The sequence below is a fragment of the Mirounga leonina genome, unplaced genomic scaffold (assembly GCF_011800145.1).
Source record: "Mirounga leonina isolate KUSES-001 unplaced genomic scaffold, KU_Mleo_1.0 Mir_127, whole genome shotgun sequence".
Classification (NCBI taxonomy): Eukaryota; Metazoa; Chordata; class Mammalia; order Carnivora; family Phocidae; genus Mirounga; species Mirounga leonina.
In genome coordinates, this window is record NW_023270316.1 from 60,225,693 (window position 1) to 60,244,582 (window position 18,890).

At 38.4% G+C, this 18,890-nt stretch overlaps 1 protein-coding gene across 3 annotated transcripts in view; it reads left to right on the plus strand.

Moving 5' to 3' along the window:
* The window catches only part of RNASEH2B (ribonuclease H2 subunit B), a 70,028-nt gene that overhangs the window by 15,636 nt on the left and 35,502 nt on the right, over positions 1-18,890 (plus strand). For all 3 annotated transcript variants that reach the window (XM_035003456.1, XM_035003453.1, XM_035003454.1), the window contains 4 exons: positions 7,304-7,375; positions 9,214-9,321; positions 13,258-13,334; positions 17,451-17,565. In XM_035003456.1, the coding sequence (XP_034859347.1) occupies positions 7,304-7,375; positions 9,214-9,321; positions 13,258-13,334; positions 17,451-17,565 (372 nt within the window). The remainder of the gene's footprint in view (positions 1-7,303; positions 7,376-9,213; positions 9,322-13,257; positions 13,335-17,450; positions 17,566-18,890) is intronic.

Consider the following 18,890-nt stretch of genomic DNA (forward strand, 5'->3'; position numbering starts at 1 on the left):
AAAGAAATTAAGTTAAAAGCTTCCCACAGAAAAAAAGCCCAATCCTACATAGCTTCACTGGTAAATTCCACTAAACATCGAACATATGAATATGAATCCTTTACAAAGTTTTCCCCAAAAAAGGAAAGAGAGAGAACGTTTCCCAACTCATTCTATGAGGCCAGTATTACTTTCATACAAACACCAGGCAAAGGCATAGGAAAAGTACAGATCAATATCCCTTATGAACATAGATGCAAAAGTCCTCAACAACTAGCAAACCAAATCCAGAAGTATGTAAAGAGTATGTATTACATACCGTGACCAAGTGGGATTTATCCTAGGAATGCAATATTGGTTCAACATACCAAAATCAATCAATATAATATACCATTTTAATAAAATAAAAGCACCAAACCACATAACCATTTTAATAGCCACAGAAACAGCATTTGAGAAAATATGGCACTATATCATCCTAAAAAACAGTCCAAAAATTAGGAGTAAGGAACTTTCTCAATCTGATAGAGGGCATCTATAAAAAATCCCCAGGTAACATTATGCTAACACAGTTCATATGAAATTTTCTTTACATGTTGAAATGAAAATACTTTAGATATATTGGGTTAAGTAAAATATATTATCAACACTTACTTTACCTATTTTTAATGTGGCTCCTAGCAAATTTTAAATTTTGTAAGTGGCTCACCTTTGTGGAATGCATTTTCTGTTCTGGACCCAGGGCCTCCGGGATCTGGTAGATCTGGGCCCTATTCCCTGCCCTGTAAGACTGGTTGATTGAGAGGGGACGGTGGAGCATGGGCATTGATAAAGTGGGCTGGAGAAGTAGATGGGGGTGGGGGGTGGGGGGTGGAGGGTGGAGGTGGGACAGATAAAGAGACGTTATGAATGCAGTCTTGCTCTGAGAGCAGGGGGCTTTGTTTTATTCACAGCTGTATCCTTAGTGCCTAGGATAGTACATGAGCTGGGAACAGAAAATTGGTAACGAAATAAAGATTGGTAATTAAAAAAATGATTCCATAAGAGGGTGTTGTTTATTACTAAATGGTAATGCTTATTCAGCACCTGATACTTGGTGCTGTGGGTACATAGATTCTAGCAGACAAGAATGCGGTTTAGTGAAGACATACATGGCATCTGATAATCATCTGGCCATGAGGTGGGTATACAAGATGGTACAGAGGACTAAGGGGAACTAGAAAGTGGTAGTTGGAGTTTGACAAAGTTCATTTGTTGTTGCCAGGTTTGATTGTGCAAGGCAAAATCTTTGCCTAGTAATTTTTTTTCGTATCTAGGGAAAACATATTTGAAGTCTTCACTTTATGTAAAAACCACCCGATTTCCAAATATTGGCACCTAAATGCAAATTTTTTCAAACGTGCACATCAAACAAAACGCTTCTGTGGCTTAAGTTTGGCCCAGGAGCCTACTGAAGATTTCACTGGTGAAGTGAATGCATAATTCCTTTGACTTCTTAGGCATCAAAGCAAAGAACTTAATGGGAGGTACAAGAAGCCTTCTCAGACCTACTCATCTATGTAGTATCCTCTATCTTAAGGTCTCAAATTCCATGTATTTCTTCTTCTTAGCAGCTGTTACATTTGGAGTCTACATTTGTATGATTGTTTGACTCATTATCTGTCTCTTCCAGGGCACATCCAAAAGCTCCTCATGGGAGCCGATTGGGTCTGCTTTGCTAATCAATAGTTAATAAATGAATGAGTGAAGTAGGCAGGAGAGATTAATTTTAAAATCCATTCTATCGTTAATGAGGTAAAACAACCTGAGGATAGCATCTCACTTGGAATTCTGTGTTGAAAGATTCAGTCCAACAGCAGGTTATTTTATTGACACAACTGAGAAAAGAGGACTTTTTTCACCTACTACATAGACATTTCAGCATTATCTACACTAATACATCTCAAAGTATATTTCAGAGAACCCTGGCATTTGCAGCAGAACACATTAATTTCAGTATTTATTTGTACTTAGTAATTCCAAAGTTCTTACAGTTTGACATTTTAGGTTATAGCTAATCCTCTGGATTTAGTGCTCTTTCTGAGAAAAATGGAAACACTGCTTCCCTTGTATAGTTGTTGAAAATATATATATTAGACTTTTGGTGTTTATAAATTTTAATTAAGCGCTGGAAGAATGGGAAGGCTGAAGGAGAGCTGGCAAGAATCACTAGAACCAGAACTTTCTATTGAAAAAAAGGAAACAAAAAACCAATAATGATTCACCAAGTTAAAGTTGAAAGGTTTACTACAGTACTGAAGTAAAATCACGGGTGTATTGCTAAAGACAGAGGTCCCCTTTTCTGTTCCTTGACATAATGGAGACAGTGATGCTGGAATAGTGAGAAACGGCAGGGTGAAGGAGGGAAAAACCACAGCTTGTTTTAGTTTTGTGGAAAAGTTTTTAATAGTGCTAAACTTTATCCTTCACATTTTTATAAGTTGCAGAAAGGAAAGTCTTAAAAGATTCTTAAAATTAAATCTGTATGGTTCCATTTATATAACATTCTCAAAATCACAAAACTATAGAGATGGAGAACAGATTAGCGGTTTCCAGGGGTTGGAAATGGGGCAGAGTGTTCTCTATGAGCTTTTACCTAGTGCATTCTGAAACTCTGTATTTGTGAGCATAAACATTTAGGATTATTTCCTCTTGATCCCTTTATCATTATGAAATCACATGGCCTTTTTAAAAAAATTTTTTTTACTTATTTTTTTAATTCCAGTATAATTAACATACATATATTAGTTTCAGGTGTACAATACAATGATTCCACAATCCCACACATTACTCAGTACTCATCACGATGAGTGTACTCTTTTTTTAAAATTTTTTATTGTTATGTTAATCACCATACATTACATCATTAGTTTTTGATGTAGTGTTCCATGATTCATTGTTTGTGCATAACACCCAGTGCTCCATGCAGAACATGCCCTCTTTAATACCCATCACCAGGCTAACCCATCCACCCACCCCCTTCCCCTCTAGAACCCTCAGTTTCTCAGAGTCCATCGTCTCTCATGGTTCGTCTCCCCCTCCGATTTCCCCCCTTCATTCTTCCCCTCCTGCTATCTCTTTTTTTTTTCTTAACATATATTGCATTATTTGTTTCAGAGGTACAGGTCTGTGATTCAACAGTCTTGCACAATTCACAGCGCTCACCATAGCACATACCCTCCCAGTGTCTATCACCCCACCATCCCATCCCTCCCACCCCACCCCCCACTCCAGCAACCCTCAGTTTGTTTCCTGAGATTAAGAATTCCTCATATCAGTGAGGTCATATGATACATGTCTTTCTCTGATTGACTTATTTCGCTCAACATAATACCCTCCAGTTCCATCCACGTCGTTGCAAATGGCAAGACTTCATTCCTTTTGATGGATGCATAATATTCCATTGTATATATATACCACATCTTCTTTATCCATTCACAATGAGTGTACTCTTAATCCCCTTCACCTGTTTCACCCATCCCCCTACCCACCTTCCCCTGGGGCAACCACCAGTTCTCTATAGTTAAGAGTCTGTTTTATTGTTTGTTTCTTTTTTCTTTATTCATTTGTTTTGTTTCTTAAATTCCAAATGTGAGTGAAATCATATGGAAAACAGTATGGAGGCTCCTCAAAAAAATTAAAACTAGAATTACCATATGATCCAGTAACTCCACTATAGGGTATTTACTCAAAGAAAGGAAAACACTAATTTGAAAAGATACATGCACCCCTGTGTTTATTGCAGCATCATTTACAATAGCCAAGATGTAGGAAGCTGAATGGATAAAGAAGAGGTGGTATATGAATATACAATGGAATATTACTCAGCCATAAAGAAGAATGAAATCACCATTTGCAGCAACATGGATGGAGCTAGAGGGTATAATGCTAAGTGCAATAAGTCAGTCAATGAGATGACCTTCTTTATTACTGGCAGTGTTCTATGTCTTATTAACAGAGCCATTCCATCTTTCTTTTAATTAGTGTTAGCATGAAAAGGGTGATATATCTTCTTCCTTCCTTTTAATCTACTTGCATCTTTCAAGTGTGTTTCTATAGGCAGCATATAGTATTACTTTACTTTTTTTTTTAAATATTTTATTTATTTATTTGAGAGAGAGAGAATGAGAGACAGAGAGCATGAGAGGGAGGAGGGTCAGAGGGAGAAGCAGACTCCCCGCCGAGCAGGGAGCCCGATGCGGGACTCAATCCCGGGACTCCAGGATCATGACCTGAGCCGAAGGCAGTCGCTTAACCAACTGAGCCACCCAGGCGCCCCTATTACTTTACCTTTTTAACCAATCTGAAAATTTCTGCCTCTGAATTAGGGTGCACATTTACATTGCATGTGATTATTGATAGGGTTAGGTTTGAGTCTGTCATCTTGCTGTTTGTTTTCTCTTTGTCTCATCTGTCCTTTATAACTTCTTTTATTCCCCTTCTGCCTTTTTTTTTTTTTGTATTGAGTATTTTTTTATGGTTCTATTTCATCTCCTATGTTGTCTTATTAGTGACAGCATTTTTTGTTAATTTTAGTGGTCACTTCGGGGTTTATTGCACACGTATATTGATCCCATCTACTTCAGGCATTCCACATACGGCAGAAGAAACTCACAATAGGATGAAACATACAGTAGTATGCTTTCCTTTCCCCTGTCCTAGACTTCATGCTGTCGTTGTCATATATTTTATTTATATGTATGTTGTAAACTCCACACTAACTTGTTTTTGTTTAGTCAGTGATCTTTAAAGAGATTTAAGTAATAGAGAAAAATTCTTATTGATTTACCCCTGTAGTCACCATTACCAGCGCTCCTCATTTCTTTGTTTAGATTGATATTTTCATCTGGTATCCTATTCCTTCTGCCAGGACTTCCTTTAGCATTCCTGGTAGTGTGGGTCTGTTGGTGGTTATTGCTCTCAGCTCCTGAATGTCTGAAAAAGTGTATTTATCACTTTCATTTTTTCAAGGGTAATTTCTTTGGGATCATCGTGTTTTCTTTCAGTACTTTACAGATGTGTTCTGGCTTGCATTGTTTCCAATGAAAAAATTTGCTGTCATTTTTAGTTTTGTTCCTCTGTACATAATGTGTCTTCTTTAACTTTGTCTGCTTTTAAGATCTGCTCTTTATTATTGGCTTTGAACTATTGATTATGATGTATAGTTTATTCCTATTTCCTGTACTTTGGCTTAATTGAACTTCTTGGATGTGTAGGTTTATTGTTTTCATCAGATTTGAAAATATTTAGCCATAATTTCTTCAAATATTTTTTCCATTCCCACATCCTCTCTTTCAGAATTCCAGTGACACATGTATTACTAGGATGCTTGAAGTTATCCCATAGTTCACTAATGTCTATTTTTCATTCTTTTTTCTCTGTGTTTTCATTTCATATAGTTTCTATTGCTATGTCTTCAGTTCATTAATCTTTTCTTCCGCCATTAATCCCATCCAGTGTATTTTTCATTTCAATTTGGGTCTTTTAAGAAAACTTCTATGTCTCTACTTAATTTTTTGTGCATGAGGAATACCGTTCTTATGCCCCTGCCTGTTCATTCTAACATCTGTGTCTCATATCAGGACCCGTCCCTCAATAATTGGGTTCTTCATTTTTCTCATTATGGGCCAATTTTTCTGCTTCTTTGAATGCCCAGTAATATTCGATTAGATGCCAGACATTGTGAATTTTACCTTTTTTGGCCGATTAATATATTTTTGTATTCCTATAAATAATCTTGAGCTTCATTCTGGGGCACAGTGAGGGTACTCAGAAACAGTTTGATCCTTTTAGGTCTTGCTCTTTAAAATTAGTTTGTTGGTACCACATTCAGGCTAGGGCTCTTTGTTCCCTGCTGCTGAGGCAAGGCCCCCTTTTGAGTCCTCTGAATTGAGAGGCTTTCCAGTCTGTCTGGAGTTCCGAGCCCTGCGTGAACGTGAGGTACTCTCCCCTCTATCCTCCTGGCCCTCAGGTAGCTTCATCGTCTGCATGCACTGATCAGTACTCGGTTGGATACTCAAGCAGTATCCTTTGCACAACAAAGAAAGTTTCCTTTCTTTGTAGTTCTCTCCTTTCCTGTACGCCACCCAGTGAACCGTAGCCATGGTGCCTCTAGAACCCTCAGCTCCACGTCTTCAACACAGGGAGTCGGCCAGCCTTCCCCTGGGGCTTTCCATCCTGCACTGCAGATGGAAACTCTCTCATGGCAGTAAGCAGAGGATTCATAGGGTTCACCTCCACTGTTGCCCATCTTGCAGGGATCACTGTCCCACATGGCTCAGCGCCCAGGGTCTTGAACATGATTGTTTCATATGTTTTGTAGTTGTTGGTTTGGTGGTTTTAGGTGGGAGGATAAATAAAGTTCTTGTTACTCCATTTAGTTACAAGTAGAAATCTCAAAATTAGGGTTTATTTTTTCTTTTATATATTTAATATTCCTCTTATTTTAAGAAGAAAATTGTATTTTAACCATTTATGAGTAAGGCGATTTCTAATCATGCTTGCTGTATTTAAGTTTATGAAGATCTGAAGTGGGGTGAAGGGAGGGGGGGACCCAGAAAATAAAAACAATAAAGTGCCACTCCTTACCCCAAAGCTCTCTGATTTGCTCTTTGGTAGTTGCTCTGCTAGATTAGGAGAGCCCCTTTGTTCCTTTTGGAGAGAGAGTCTCTAAATGAGTTCTATGAATGTGCATTCAAAATGTATGGAAGATGTTATAAATAAAATGGTCATGGTCTTTGAGTTTTCATCTACACCATTAAAACTTTGACAGTAAAATACTGTAGAGGAAACATAATGAGAGAACTTACTTCAATAGATATTAAAATGTATTTTAAAGCTATAGTAATCAAAATATTGAAGTAGTATTGCTAATATAGACACAGATTAGTAGACCAAATTAGAATTTCCATAGGCAGACTTATAAATGTAGTTTAAACATTTAGCATAAAGGAATTATTTCAATCATGGGTTATTCAGAAGATAGCGTTGGTACAACTGGACAATTCATTGAAAAAAAAAGTTGGATCTCCTCTCCATATCTTATATCCAACTATATTTTAGATAGAATAAAGATACAACATTATTTGGAGAAAATATAGGTGATTCATACAGGCTTGAGGAAGAGAAGGCCTTTTTAAGTATGATGCAGAGGGTACAACCAAATTGGAGTCAGAGAGTTTACAAAGAAAAATCATAGAAACAGAAGGAAAAAAAGAATAAAGTAAATAAGGTGAGCAACAAAGCAAATGTCTTTTAATTTTACAAACTTATCGTTTCTTTTCAGAATATTTAAAAGATGCTTCAAAGAAGATGAAAAGTGGGCTTATGTTTGTAAAATTGGTTAATCCATGTTCAGGTAAGCTTTCCTCCCCCCTTCTCTTCCGATAACAGTAACTTTAATGTTTTTTAAACATTGCTGCCAAAAAGTGTATATACTTATTTACCTTTGTACGTTTGTTCTTCCTTAATAGCTTTTAAAGGTAAGATGGCATTACTGGGTGACAAAAGCAACCTTGACCTAAACATTGTTTATTTGTTCTTCTAATTTAAATCCGTAGAACTGTTCACTCATCAGAAATGCATGCAAGACAGAAAGTGGTGTGTTTGGCTTCTCTCTGAAAACAGACTGATTTTCTTTAGCTTTCTTAAGCCAACTCTTCTTAGAGTAGTTATCCAACATTAGCGTCCACTTATATTCATTTTATGTTGTAAAGTAAAATAAACAGCCAGAGTAAAAAAGAAAAAACAAAGTTTTTACTTGACATGCCAAGATTTTGAGTGTTTTCATATTTAGTGGTACTTTCCTTATTTTCTTCTGAAAAGGCAGTATATTTGTTCCTAGTCAAGAGGTGATTTTTTTTTATATTAAAAGCATTTTATACAGAGATACATATTTTATTACAACTAATTTCATTATAACTTTATATTCAGTGCATTTTGTTTTCTAATTTTAGGCAAAAATATTAAAATATACCATAAATACATAGTAATATTGATATTTATCTCTATGTGAGATTATTTTTTTGTTAATTTATTTCACAAGATTTCTGTTAGAGGGTTGTTATTAATTCTATAAGGTTTTGAGTAAACATTTGATACTTAGCAGATTAGAGCATTGTGCTGGTGGGTACAATATTGAAGAGTAAAAACAAGGGAAAGTCCATGCGTAGAGCCTTGTTACCGTTGTTAATGGACAGACATAAATAGAAGCCAAAAGAAAGGCAAAAATTCCTGGCTTCTTCCAGTTTCCTTTTCCTCAAAATGGAATTGAATTTGAATTGAAAATTCATATTATCTGGAACTTCTAATTTTATGTTAAGACTAAATTGAGGCAAGCAAATTTTTTCAAGAGAAGTTTTAGGTAGCAGTAAAGGTTGTAAAGCATTTAATGAAAGTAAAGGTACACAAAAAGTCAGGCTTCTTGTACAATTTCTGTTTTATCTAAATGTCCATAAACAACAGAGGAGCAAATGTTTGCATTTACCACATTGACTGTGGAAAAATAAAGGCTAACATTTGCTGAGCATTTACTATGAGCCGAGGACTGTTTTAGGAACTTTACATGTGTTCTGCCTTTCTGATCCTTACAAAAACCTGTGAGGTAGGTTCCCTATTGCTCCCATTTTACAGATATGGAAACAGAGGCACAGAAAGGTTTACATAACTTCCCTGAGGGCACATGCACAGCATGTGGTACACTAGATTCAAACTCAGGGTCCTTGATAGTGCTGTGGTTAGAAAAAAATTTCATGCCTCGAAGGGCCCTTGCCTTTCTCACTTAGAGCTGGCCCTCAGGCCCTGTCCCTCTCTTGGGCCCTCTGGTGACAGGGAGCCACATGCCAGCTGATTGAAGCATTAGGTTTGGGTAGTTTAAGAATGGGTTTCCCCTTGAGATCTAATGGAGGATTCAATGAGAGGCTTTGTAGCAGTTAAGATGAATGATTTGCACTTTCTTTTATTTATTGGTTTAAGTTCAGTGAGGATTATAGAGCTGGAAAACAAGCATCTGTATATAATAGCTGTGAACTTTCCTGGGAGTCAGTTTGTATAGAATATATCTATGTATGTTTATGTCCATATTAGGAACATTCCTCAGAACTATTGGACAGTCTTTTGATTTTGTGTGTGTGTGTATATGTGTGTGTGTGTGTGTGTGTGAAAACTTAAAAATAAAAAACAGATTTGTCTTAACAGGGGAAGGAACCATTTACTTGTTCAATATGTGTCTACAGCAGCTGTTTGAAATAAAAATTTTCAAGGAAAAATACCGTTCTTGGTTTATAAATCAATCAGTCCAATCAGGTAAGTGACTAGTGTATATATTTCCGTTAACTAAACACATACTCTAGCTTTTCCATCCTTCATGCATAGGGGTGCAGGCCTGTCTGCCCAGTTTGGAGTCTGGTCTGTGTCTTAGCCTTCCTTGGCATCAGAGTAGGGTTTAATCAAGGGGAAAGGAAGGATAGTTTGAGCAAGTTTAAATCAATATCTACGTATCTTAGATAGTAGGAAAATTTAAGCTAGTAACTCCACTTGGTCTCCTAAAACACAGATGCGCCCTTAGTCAGAAATTAGGTGATCTTTCTAACACGGGAACATACATTATGTGGACTGGGGACTCTTTGTTCTTCTGTTAGACACTTTTGAGGATCTTCAAGGTTTAACATCTTATTTCTTGGCAAATGGATATGCTTCTAAAATAAAATAGAATATAACAAAGATTTTTTAATGTGTTGTCATATAAATTACTACTGCCCCCACCTCTAAACCCCCCCAACACACACACCCAACACCAGAGTTCTGGTTCTTTTAATGTTCCTCTAATTTGGGGGCAGTGTTGACTCAGAAGGAAAAAGGATACTGCATGTTCTGATGGTTCAAGGAGTCGGGGAGGTGAGGGGGAGTCAGGGATAGTTGCGGCATTCTGCATTCCCTCTGCCTATTTTCTCATTGTTTCCAGAGAGTATTTTCTATTTCTTTGTAAGCCCTCTGCTTTCTGTTGACTGTGTATGTCTCCACTTAGTGCCAATGTAGAAAGGCCAGTTTGTTTTTCTTCTAAGACATTCCAGAACAAGAGTTTATTGCTGGTGATAAATTTCATATACCTATGTGCATGAGAATACTTGAAATGGCTTTCAGTTGCCAAAATGCAATGGCAGACTGTGTATATAGTCTGGCAGGTGGAAAGTATGTGTATTCCCTTTTATTGTCGCTGCTATGCTTATTCATTTGGCAATATATGAGAGTTCTAACTTCTAACGTAATACACTTGCAACTGGTTTAGCTAGGTAGACACAGTAATATCCAGATGAAACTGGGAAATATTGGGAGGCAGTGATTGATCACCTCTCCTGGACTGTCTGAGTTGGTACCTGCTTTTTTTTTCTTTTTAATAGACCTTATTTATTCAAGTGGTTTTACGTTCATAGCAAAGGTGCCTGCTTTTTTCATCATTGTCTTCTTTTTAAACTTAGCCTTGAAGAAAGAGCTGCTTTTAAGAATAGCCACCAGGATATTGTTTTCAGACCTAGAAACCTGTTCCTAATTTCTATCATGGATGCCTCCTATAAAATGAGCTTAGAGATTCTGATAGGTTGTTCTCATAAGTTTCTCTTCTACTTTTAAAAAAATAATCAACTACAAAATTACTTTCTTAATTTTTTTTTACTTACTATAAAATGGAATCATATATATAATTTAAGGTTAGAATTTCTTGGCTGTATAGGTAGGTTGCTCTTTTAGGGAATAAAAGTAAGTACATATGTCTCCTGAAACCAAAATAAGTATGAAGATAAAGAAATTGTTTATTGTTCCATTTGATGAAATATCTCTTCTGGTTCACCTCCATGGAAGAAGGAGTCGGGGATGATTGGAGGGGCTGTGATAGAGGAAAGAATAGTGGGGAATAAATAGGCTAGTTTGTTTGATTTGCCTTTTTTCCTTTTAGCCTGGATGTACCATTAATCTTACTACAGAGTTTCCTGTTCCTTATGCTCAGTCTTGTTAGACTTCTTTCCTCTTGCCTTTTCCTTAGGGAGTAGGAGGATAAGGTAAGGTCTGGATAAGGTAGGGTCTCAGGTGGGGAACCACCTTCTGAGTTTTGAATCATTGGCAATTCTAAGCTGTGAACCCACAGATTATAGAAAGAGTTATGTTTGGAGAGAATAATATTGCTTGCCCATAGCTTCATCCTCAAGTGCATAGGAAATTACATTTTACTGCAGCTTTATAGATAAACTTATACATACAGTTCTCCTGATGTTTGTCTGGTTCACGTTCTGTCAATATTTCCCCCATCTCTTGCCTTTTTGGGGGGTGGTGGGAGGACCTCTGTTAAAAATGATTTTTATGGACTCCGGGAAACAAACTGAGGGTTTTAGAGGGGAGGGGATGGCGAGATGGGTTAGCCTGGTGATGGGTATTAAGGAGGGCACGTATTACAATGAGCACGGGGTGTTACACGCAAATAATGAATCATGGAACACTACATCAAAAACTAATGAAGTACTGTACCGTGACTAACAAAGCATAATAAAAAAAATGATTTCTAAATACTTCATATCTTCTTTATTCATTCATCCTTCAGTACACAGATTGTTTCCATCCCTTGGCTATTGTAAATAATGCTGCAATAAACATCAGGGTGCATATATCTTTTTGAATTAGTGTTTTCATTTTCTTTGGGTAAATACCCAGTAGTGGAATTAATGGATCATATGGTATTTCTATTTTTACTTTCTTGAGGAACCTCCATACTGTTTTCCACAGTGGCTGAACCAATTTGCATTCCTGCCAATAGTGCACAAGTGTTCCTTTTTCTCTACATCCTTGTCAACACTTGTTATTTCTTGTATTTTGGATTTTAGCCATCCTGACAGGTGTGAGGTGATATCTCATTGTGGTTTTGATTTGCATTTCCCTGATGATGAGTGACGTTGAACATCTTTCCATGGGTCTGTTGGCCATCTGTATGTCTTCTCTGGAAAAATGTCTATTCAGGTCTTCTGCCCATTTTTTAATCAAATTATTTGTTTTTCTGGTGTTGAGTTGTGTAAGTTCTTTATGTATTTTGGGTATTAACCCTTTATTGGCTATATCATTTGCAAATATCTTTTTCCATTCAATAGTTGCTTTTTCATTTGGTTGATGGTTTCTTTCACTGTGCAAATCCTTTTTTTTTTTGGTGTAGTTCCAATAGGGTTCATTTATGCTTTTGCTTTTGTTTCCCTTGCTTTTGTTTCCCTTGCATGTATATACACACACACACACACACACACACAATGGAATACTATTCAGCCATAAAAAAAAGAATGGGATCTGGCCATTTGTGACAACGTGAATGGACCTAAAGGGTATAATGCTAAATGAAATAAGTCAGACAGAAAAACAAATACCATATGATTTCACTCATAAATGGAATTTAGGAACCAAACAACACAAAAGAAACAAACAAAAAAACACTCATTTTTTTTTTTAAAGATTTTATTTATTTATTTGAGAGAGAATGAGATAGAGAGAGCATGAGAGGGGGGAGGGTCAGAGGGAGAAGCAGACTCCCTGCTGAGCAAGGAGCCCGATGCGGGACTCGATCCTGGGACTCCAGGATCCTGACCTGAGCCGAAGGCAGTCGCTTAACCAACTGAGCCACCCAGGCGCCCAACACTCAATTTTTTTTAAGATTTTTTTTATTTATTTGAGAGAGAGCACAAGTTGGCGATAGGGACACAGAGACTCCCCACTGAGCAGGGAGCCCAACATAGGGCTCAATCCCAGGCCCCCCTGATCATGACCTGAGCCAAAGGCAGATGCCTAACCGACTGAGCCACGCAGGTGCCCCACCCCCCCCACCCCAAAAAATGGACTCTTAAATACAGAGGGCAAACTGGTGATTGCCAGAGGGAAGGTGGGTTGGGGAGTGGCTGAAATAGATAAAGGAGATTGAAAGGTACAGACTTCCAGTTGTAAAATAAATAAGTCACAGAAATGAAAAGTACAGCATAGGGAATACAGTCAATAAGATTGTAATAATGTTGTTTGGTGACAGATGGTGACTACACTTACTATAGCACATTCTGCCTTTCGAAAGCGTCATGTAAATCTTGTGCCTATGTAAGAAGAGCTTCTGAATTTGGAATTTCACATGTATTTTTCAAGGAATGGTTTCCACATTGGGATTAAGATGAAATAAGTTGTCTTTCCAAGACATTTAATTCCTTTTGTTCTCTTTTTAATCTGTAGGAGGTCTTCTCCACTTTGCCACACCCATGGACCCTCTATTTCTGCTTCTCCACTACCTCAGAAAGGCTGATAAAGAGGTGAGTTTCCCTGTTTGGGACTTTAACAGTGAGGGAACAGAATAGATCGCTTTTTGCTTGATCTTCTCTCTCTCCTTTTAATGACCCAAATGTAGATTCCCCACAATTCAGATGTAATTTAATTTGATTCAGGTTGGTAGATTTGGTCTAGAACATGTGCTGGGATGGATTAGAGGACCGACACAGACCTGAGAACCAGCACTCATCTCTGACTAGTTTACCTGTGACTTCTGAGAATGGCCTAGGCCTCCATGCCACGTGCCTTACTTGTTTGAGAAAAAGCCTAATTATGAAAATTTTATCACTAAGTACTCATTGGTTTTGAAAATACAATACAAATGTTAAGAAACTGAAACTGACCTCGGGCCTTAAGAAAGGAAAGACTTATTTTCTTCTTTCTGTGAGACTATTAAATAGGTAAACTGGGGTGTGCCTAGTAAAAGCTCATTCATGGGGAAGCTGTACTTGAGACTTAAGGAATCCCAGTTAGATGAAATTTACCCTTCCAGTATAAAGACAGAGTTCATTAACAGTAATCATTTCAGCCAGAGGTTCTAAAACATTTTGGTTTCAAGATACCTTTACAATCCTGAAAATGTTTAGGATCCCCAAAATCTTTTTGTTCCTGTGGGTTTTATCTATCAATATTTACTACATTAGAAATTAAAACCGAGAAACTTAAAAATAGTTTTGTTAATTTATTTTGAAATAAAAATAATGAGCCCATTACATGTTAACATAAATAACATGTTTTCAATGAAACACACAACAAAATTCAGTGAAGAGCATGGCACTGTTTTCCATTTTGGCAAATCTTGTTAATGTCTGGCTGAATCGAAGACATCTAGATTCTCATATCTGGTTCTGCATTCAGTCTGTTTCCATGTATTGTTTCCGTGGAAGTAGATGAAGAATACGCAGCCTCACACAGATTTGTAGTCAGAAAAGGGAGGAATAGTATAATAACTCTTTCAGATAATTGCGGATATTCTTCTTTGATACTACTCTAAAAATCAACAAGGGGTAGTGATTTCTTAAAAGTTCATTGCAGTGTGGAATCTGAAACCGTGTCAATGAATTTCCCGTGCTCTGTTTACATGAAAATCCATTGGTCTGTCTTGCATTGAGAATGGATTTTTTTACCCGTGTATGACTTTGTAATATCATGCATTGGTCATTTGGAAAATATTGTTTCACTGATTTCTGCAGATCTTCCAAATGTTGACACACCTCATTTCTCTCTCTCTCTCTCTCTGTCTCTCCCTCTCCTTTGTTAATATCACCACTGACCTCATCAGAAAACTATATTTTGGGAAGCTCTCATAGCAGCCGATACAACTTTTCTACAATTCTAATTTTTGCTTGGAAGTTAAAATTGTATCATTGGCTGCAAGTACTTTCAGTCTTTTCCTTGAAGTCACAGGTTCACTTCTTTTATATTCTGCCAAATACCCAAGTCTGAACAGCCCTAGTCTGTAATGTTTTTTTCGGTTAAAAATGGTATCCCACAAAAAAGTAGTTATTTCTGCTCTTGACTCAGTGACGCAGGCACTTTTCCTTGTGGTAATCACTGCACCTGGGTAGCGGCAGAAGGGCTTTAGCATCCCTTTTAACACACGGAATCTTTAAAAGATTTGCACTCAGGGTCAGGGTTTAACTAACAGTAATTGCTTTTACTTCTTGATGAAGGATATCCTTAAGTGACATGGCTTTTGTTTTGTTTTTTTAACTGCCCTGCATGGCGGTGAAGAGCACAGTAGCTGTAGGACAGGTCGGTGCCGTGGCCGTGACTGGTGCTAAGGAGCCTGCAGTTCTCCCCACCTTGGCCGTGCAAATGTCAGCACAGTGAAAATGCAGATCGCATCTTAGCATTGTTGTGAAAATAGTTTTAAGCTCTGGACCCCCTGAAAGGGTGTTGGAGACTCCCAGGCATCTACCAACCACCGTTTGAAAATCTGCAAATTAACAATTTTGAGGAATCAGTGTTATTTAAACTGCTTAGAAGAATCTGGGTTTTCGTACGCTGTTTGCTTATAGTTTAAATGTTTATGGGCTCATCTTATTTAGTCCTTAGACCAAATTTCCAAAACTTCCATACAGTGGGTGCCTCAGTTTAATTTGCTGTAAAAACCAAAAGCAATAAAACAGACTTCAAACTTTAAGTCATGCTCTCTCCGGATGCAGCTTAGCTTCTTTTATTTCCCTCCTTTCCTATATCCTCTGTCTGTTAGTGTGGATTGGTGAAGTTTTACTCCTTACTTCATTCCTGGTGCTCATTATCTGGAAGCTACCATGGAGCCAGTGTATTTAAGGTGTATGAGCGGCGAGGCCAGTAAGTCTTCGTCTCTAATGAACGGAGGTGGGCTGGTCACCACCAGAAGCAAGGATCTGGTAGTATTCAGTTGAATACTTCAGTTGGCTCCATTAGTTTTCTAGGATACATTAACAGAGAGAAAGTCACCAACCGGCCTTAGCTCCCGTAATGATGCACATTTAAAGCCCCTCCCCCCATGTTGTGGGTTGTTTCCCTGTGTCCCACTGAGACCATGACTGTGGCAAATTAACCCTCACCCTGGCCCTCTGGGAGTCCTGAGGGCTGGTTCAGGTCGACAGATACAGAATGAAGCAGAAATCCTGCTCGAAGTGGTGGTTGGCTTTAATTGTAAACCATCTTACTTTTTCTTCTCAAATACTTGAAGTGCCCTATAAAATAACTCATGACATTTAGGTATTTCCTTCCCTGCATTTTACACATGATCTTTTCCTACTGAGTTAAAGAATATTGGTATGCACTTTCGAAAGGTTGACCTAGTCTTTTTTAATCTCAGAAAAATTCTTTCTAGCTATCCCAACTGTTACTAACTTTATATTCAAAGCAAGTTGCTTATTGCATTTCCTTTTTGGGTATATATGGTAAAGAAAGTGAGAATGAAATATTAGTTAATTATGAAATTATTATAACTGTGTGGCAGTCCATTGTATATAATTAGAGTATTGTTTTAAATTGCTAAATATTTAAAATATTTGTTGACCATGATAGAATATAGATTAAGGTAGATATCTAAAGACAAGAAGATTTGGAAAATCTGTGGATTATTCTTACTATCTGAAGGAAAAAGATAGCATTGAAATTGAGGCATTTCTTACCATTTGTTGACTTAACAAAGTATGACGAGCTTTCACACATGCTACTGAATGAGTGAGATTTCACCCTTCAAACCAAATAAAACTGCATTTGCAGAAAGAAAACTGATCAGATGGTTTCTTTGTCTTCGTGGAGTTGTCGCTAAAACAGAAAAGCAGAGTGAGCTAGAAGTGGGACATGGGCAGAACCATACATTTTTTATAAAGTCCGTATCCCCAAGTCAGGGAACTAATCATTTAGACAGAATTCACCCCTCCATGCTCCTGCACAATTAAGTAAAAATAACCTGATTGAGAAGAAGAATGTTCTGAATTCCTGTGTTCTGAATTCTGGCCCATTGGTTTCCAGGCCTTACACACCTCTGTAGATGAGCCTGATTTAATATGTGTGCAGCTTCCTTGTACTTATCCCTCTGGCTATCTTTTATTTTATCATGGTCTACATTTGGAAGCATTGTCAGACAGCTCTGGCAGGAGCAGATTCATTTTGGTAATTTTCTCCTTGCTGTAGTATTTCTTCCTTCAGCCCTGGGGTAAGGATAGGGAGGGAAGCTGTTTGCTCTGTGTGTGATCTGGGCTTATTCCTAAGTGATGGTCAGGACTCCTGCTCTGTGACGTCAGCTTTATATCCTTTCCCACACACTGAATGGGTTGGACCAGCCCAATGCAATCTCTACCATCTCCACAAGCTTCTATGGCTTCTAGCGCTCTTCCAGAACTCCCCCCGCACCCGTGACTGTACTTTTGATATGGGTGGTACACTGTTTGGAACCCCAGTGCTTTCAAGAGCTTCCTAGAGGGAGCTGAGAGTCAGTTCTGGAGCCTATCCCAGTTGAGAGGTTCCTTAGGTGAGACAAGTGGCTTTGAACTTAGTTTAAAGATCCAGCTATGAGATGATGTATCTTTTTCTTTTTTATAATGTATGAGTTTGCTGACTGGAGTGCTTGCATTCTGACTGAAGTCTTCTTTCAGGGAAAGTTCCAGCCCCTAGAGCAAGTTGTGGTGGATGACATGTTTCCAAATTGCATCTTGTTGCTGAAACTTCCTGATCTTGAGAAGTTACTTCGACATGTGACAGAGGAAAAAGGTAGAGTATGTGGCCTTTTAAATCAAGCTTATGGCTGCTGGAAAGGCTGGGCACCTGCCCCACTGAATGGAAGGCTTGTTCTATGCCAGTCGGAAGGGAAGCTGTCATTCAGACTTGCTTCCACTCATCAGTGCTAGTCCTCTATTGCATTGGACTGTTCAGTCTTAGAAGTTCTAACCAGTGGAATACAGTGGCCTATCTCCCACAAGGCCAGGGATCACGAGGCTTGGGCTTTGGTCTCAGCTCTTCTTTGAACTAAGTATGTAACTTCAGTTAAGTTCCTCGACTGCTTTCTACCTCAGATTTCTCATTGTAAAATTACATAAAGCCTATACCTTCATTGAGTCAAGAAGTGTTTATTGAGTGTCTACTAAGAAGCATATGTTGAGCACTAGAGTTAAACTAATTATAAATAAGACATTATCCTTTCCCTCAGTAAGCTTTGAGTCTATAGGGGACAAATGCAAATAGGGCAATGACAGCAGAAAGTAACAGAAGTGAACTCCTGGTTTTCTGGGGATGCACAGGACCGGTTTATAACCTCGCCGGTGGGGAGTGCATGTAGTTGGCTATGGTGTTGCTCTCCTGGGTGAAATGACCTCTAAGTGGAGCCCTGAAGGATAAGTCAGAGTAGCAGCATAACAGAGGCAAGGATATATGGGAAAGTTCATCCTGTATAGGAAGCTCTAAGGAGTTCAGGTTAGCCAGAGTATAGGATGCCAGGGATGCATTTAGGTTGGTAAGGAAGGAAAGGGGTGGGAATGCAGGGCAAGGGTTCAGATGATGAAGGGCCTGATGTGTGTCTGACTTTGTCTAATGGTAGTGGAGTGTCAGCAGAGTTTGAGCAGGGAAGAGCTATAATGTGAAAAACCTATTGGAGAATCTAAGGCCGGGTCCACAGAGGCTGCTGCAGTGGTCTAGGCAGGAATGATGGTAGCCTGAGCTTAGCACCTGGAACTAGCAGAAAGTAGCCCCGAGAGGTAGAACCAGCCCCATTCGGGGTTGGGTGGTAGTCAAGAAGGAGGAGGAGTCAAGGATGACTGTTGAGTTGTGCCCTGACCCGCAGTGGGGGTGGCCTCCTGGAGACACAGGTGGGAAGAGCAGGCTGCGGGTACTGAAGAGAGGAGTAGTAGATACTATTCATTTGAATTCTGAGAGAAGGAAGTGAGGCAGTGTATGTAAGTATGTCTTGTTAAGTTAGAAACACTATACAAACTTAGCATCTGTGTCTCCAAAAAGTCATCCAGGTAGTTTCAGGGTTAATATGGACATGGAGTATGGGAACCAAAACCACAGGCTGATGAGCTGTGGTTGTTCATGGTCGG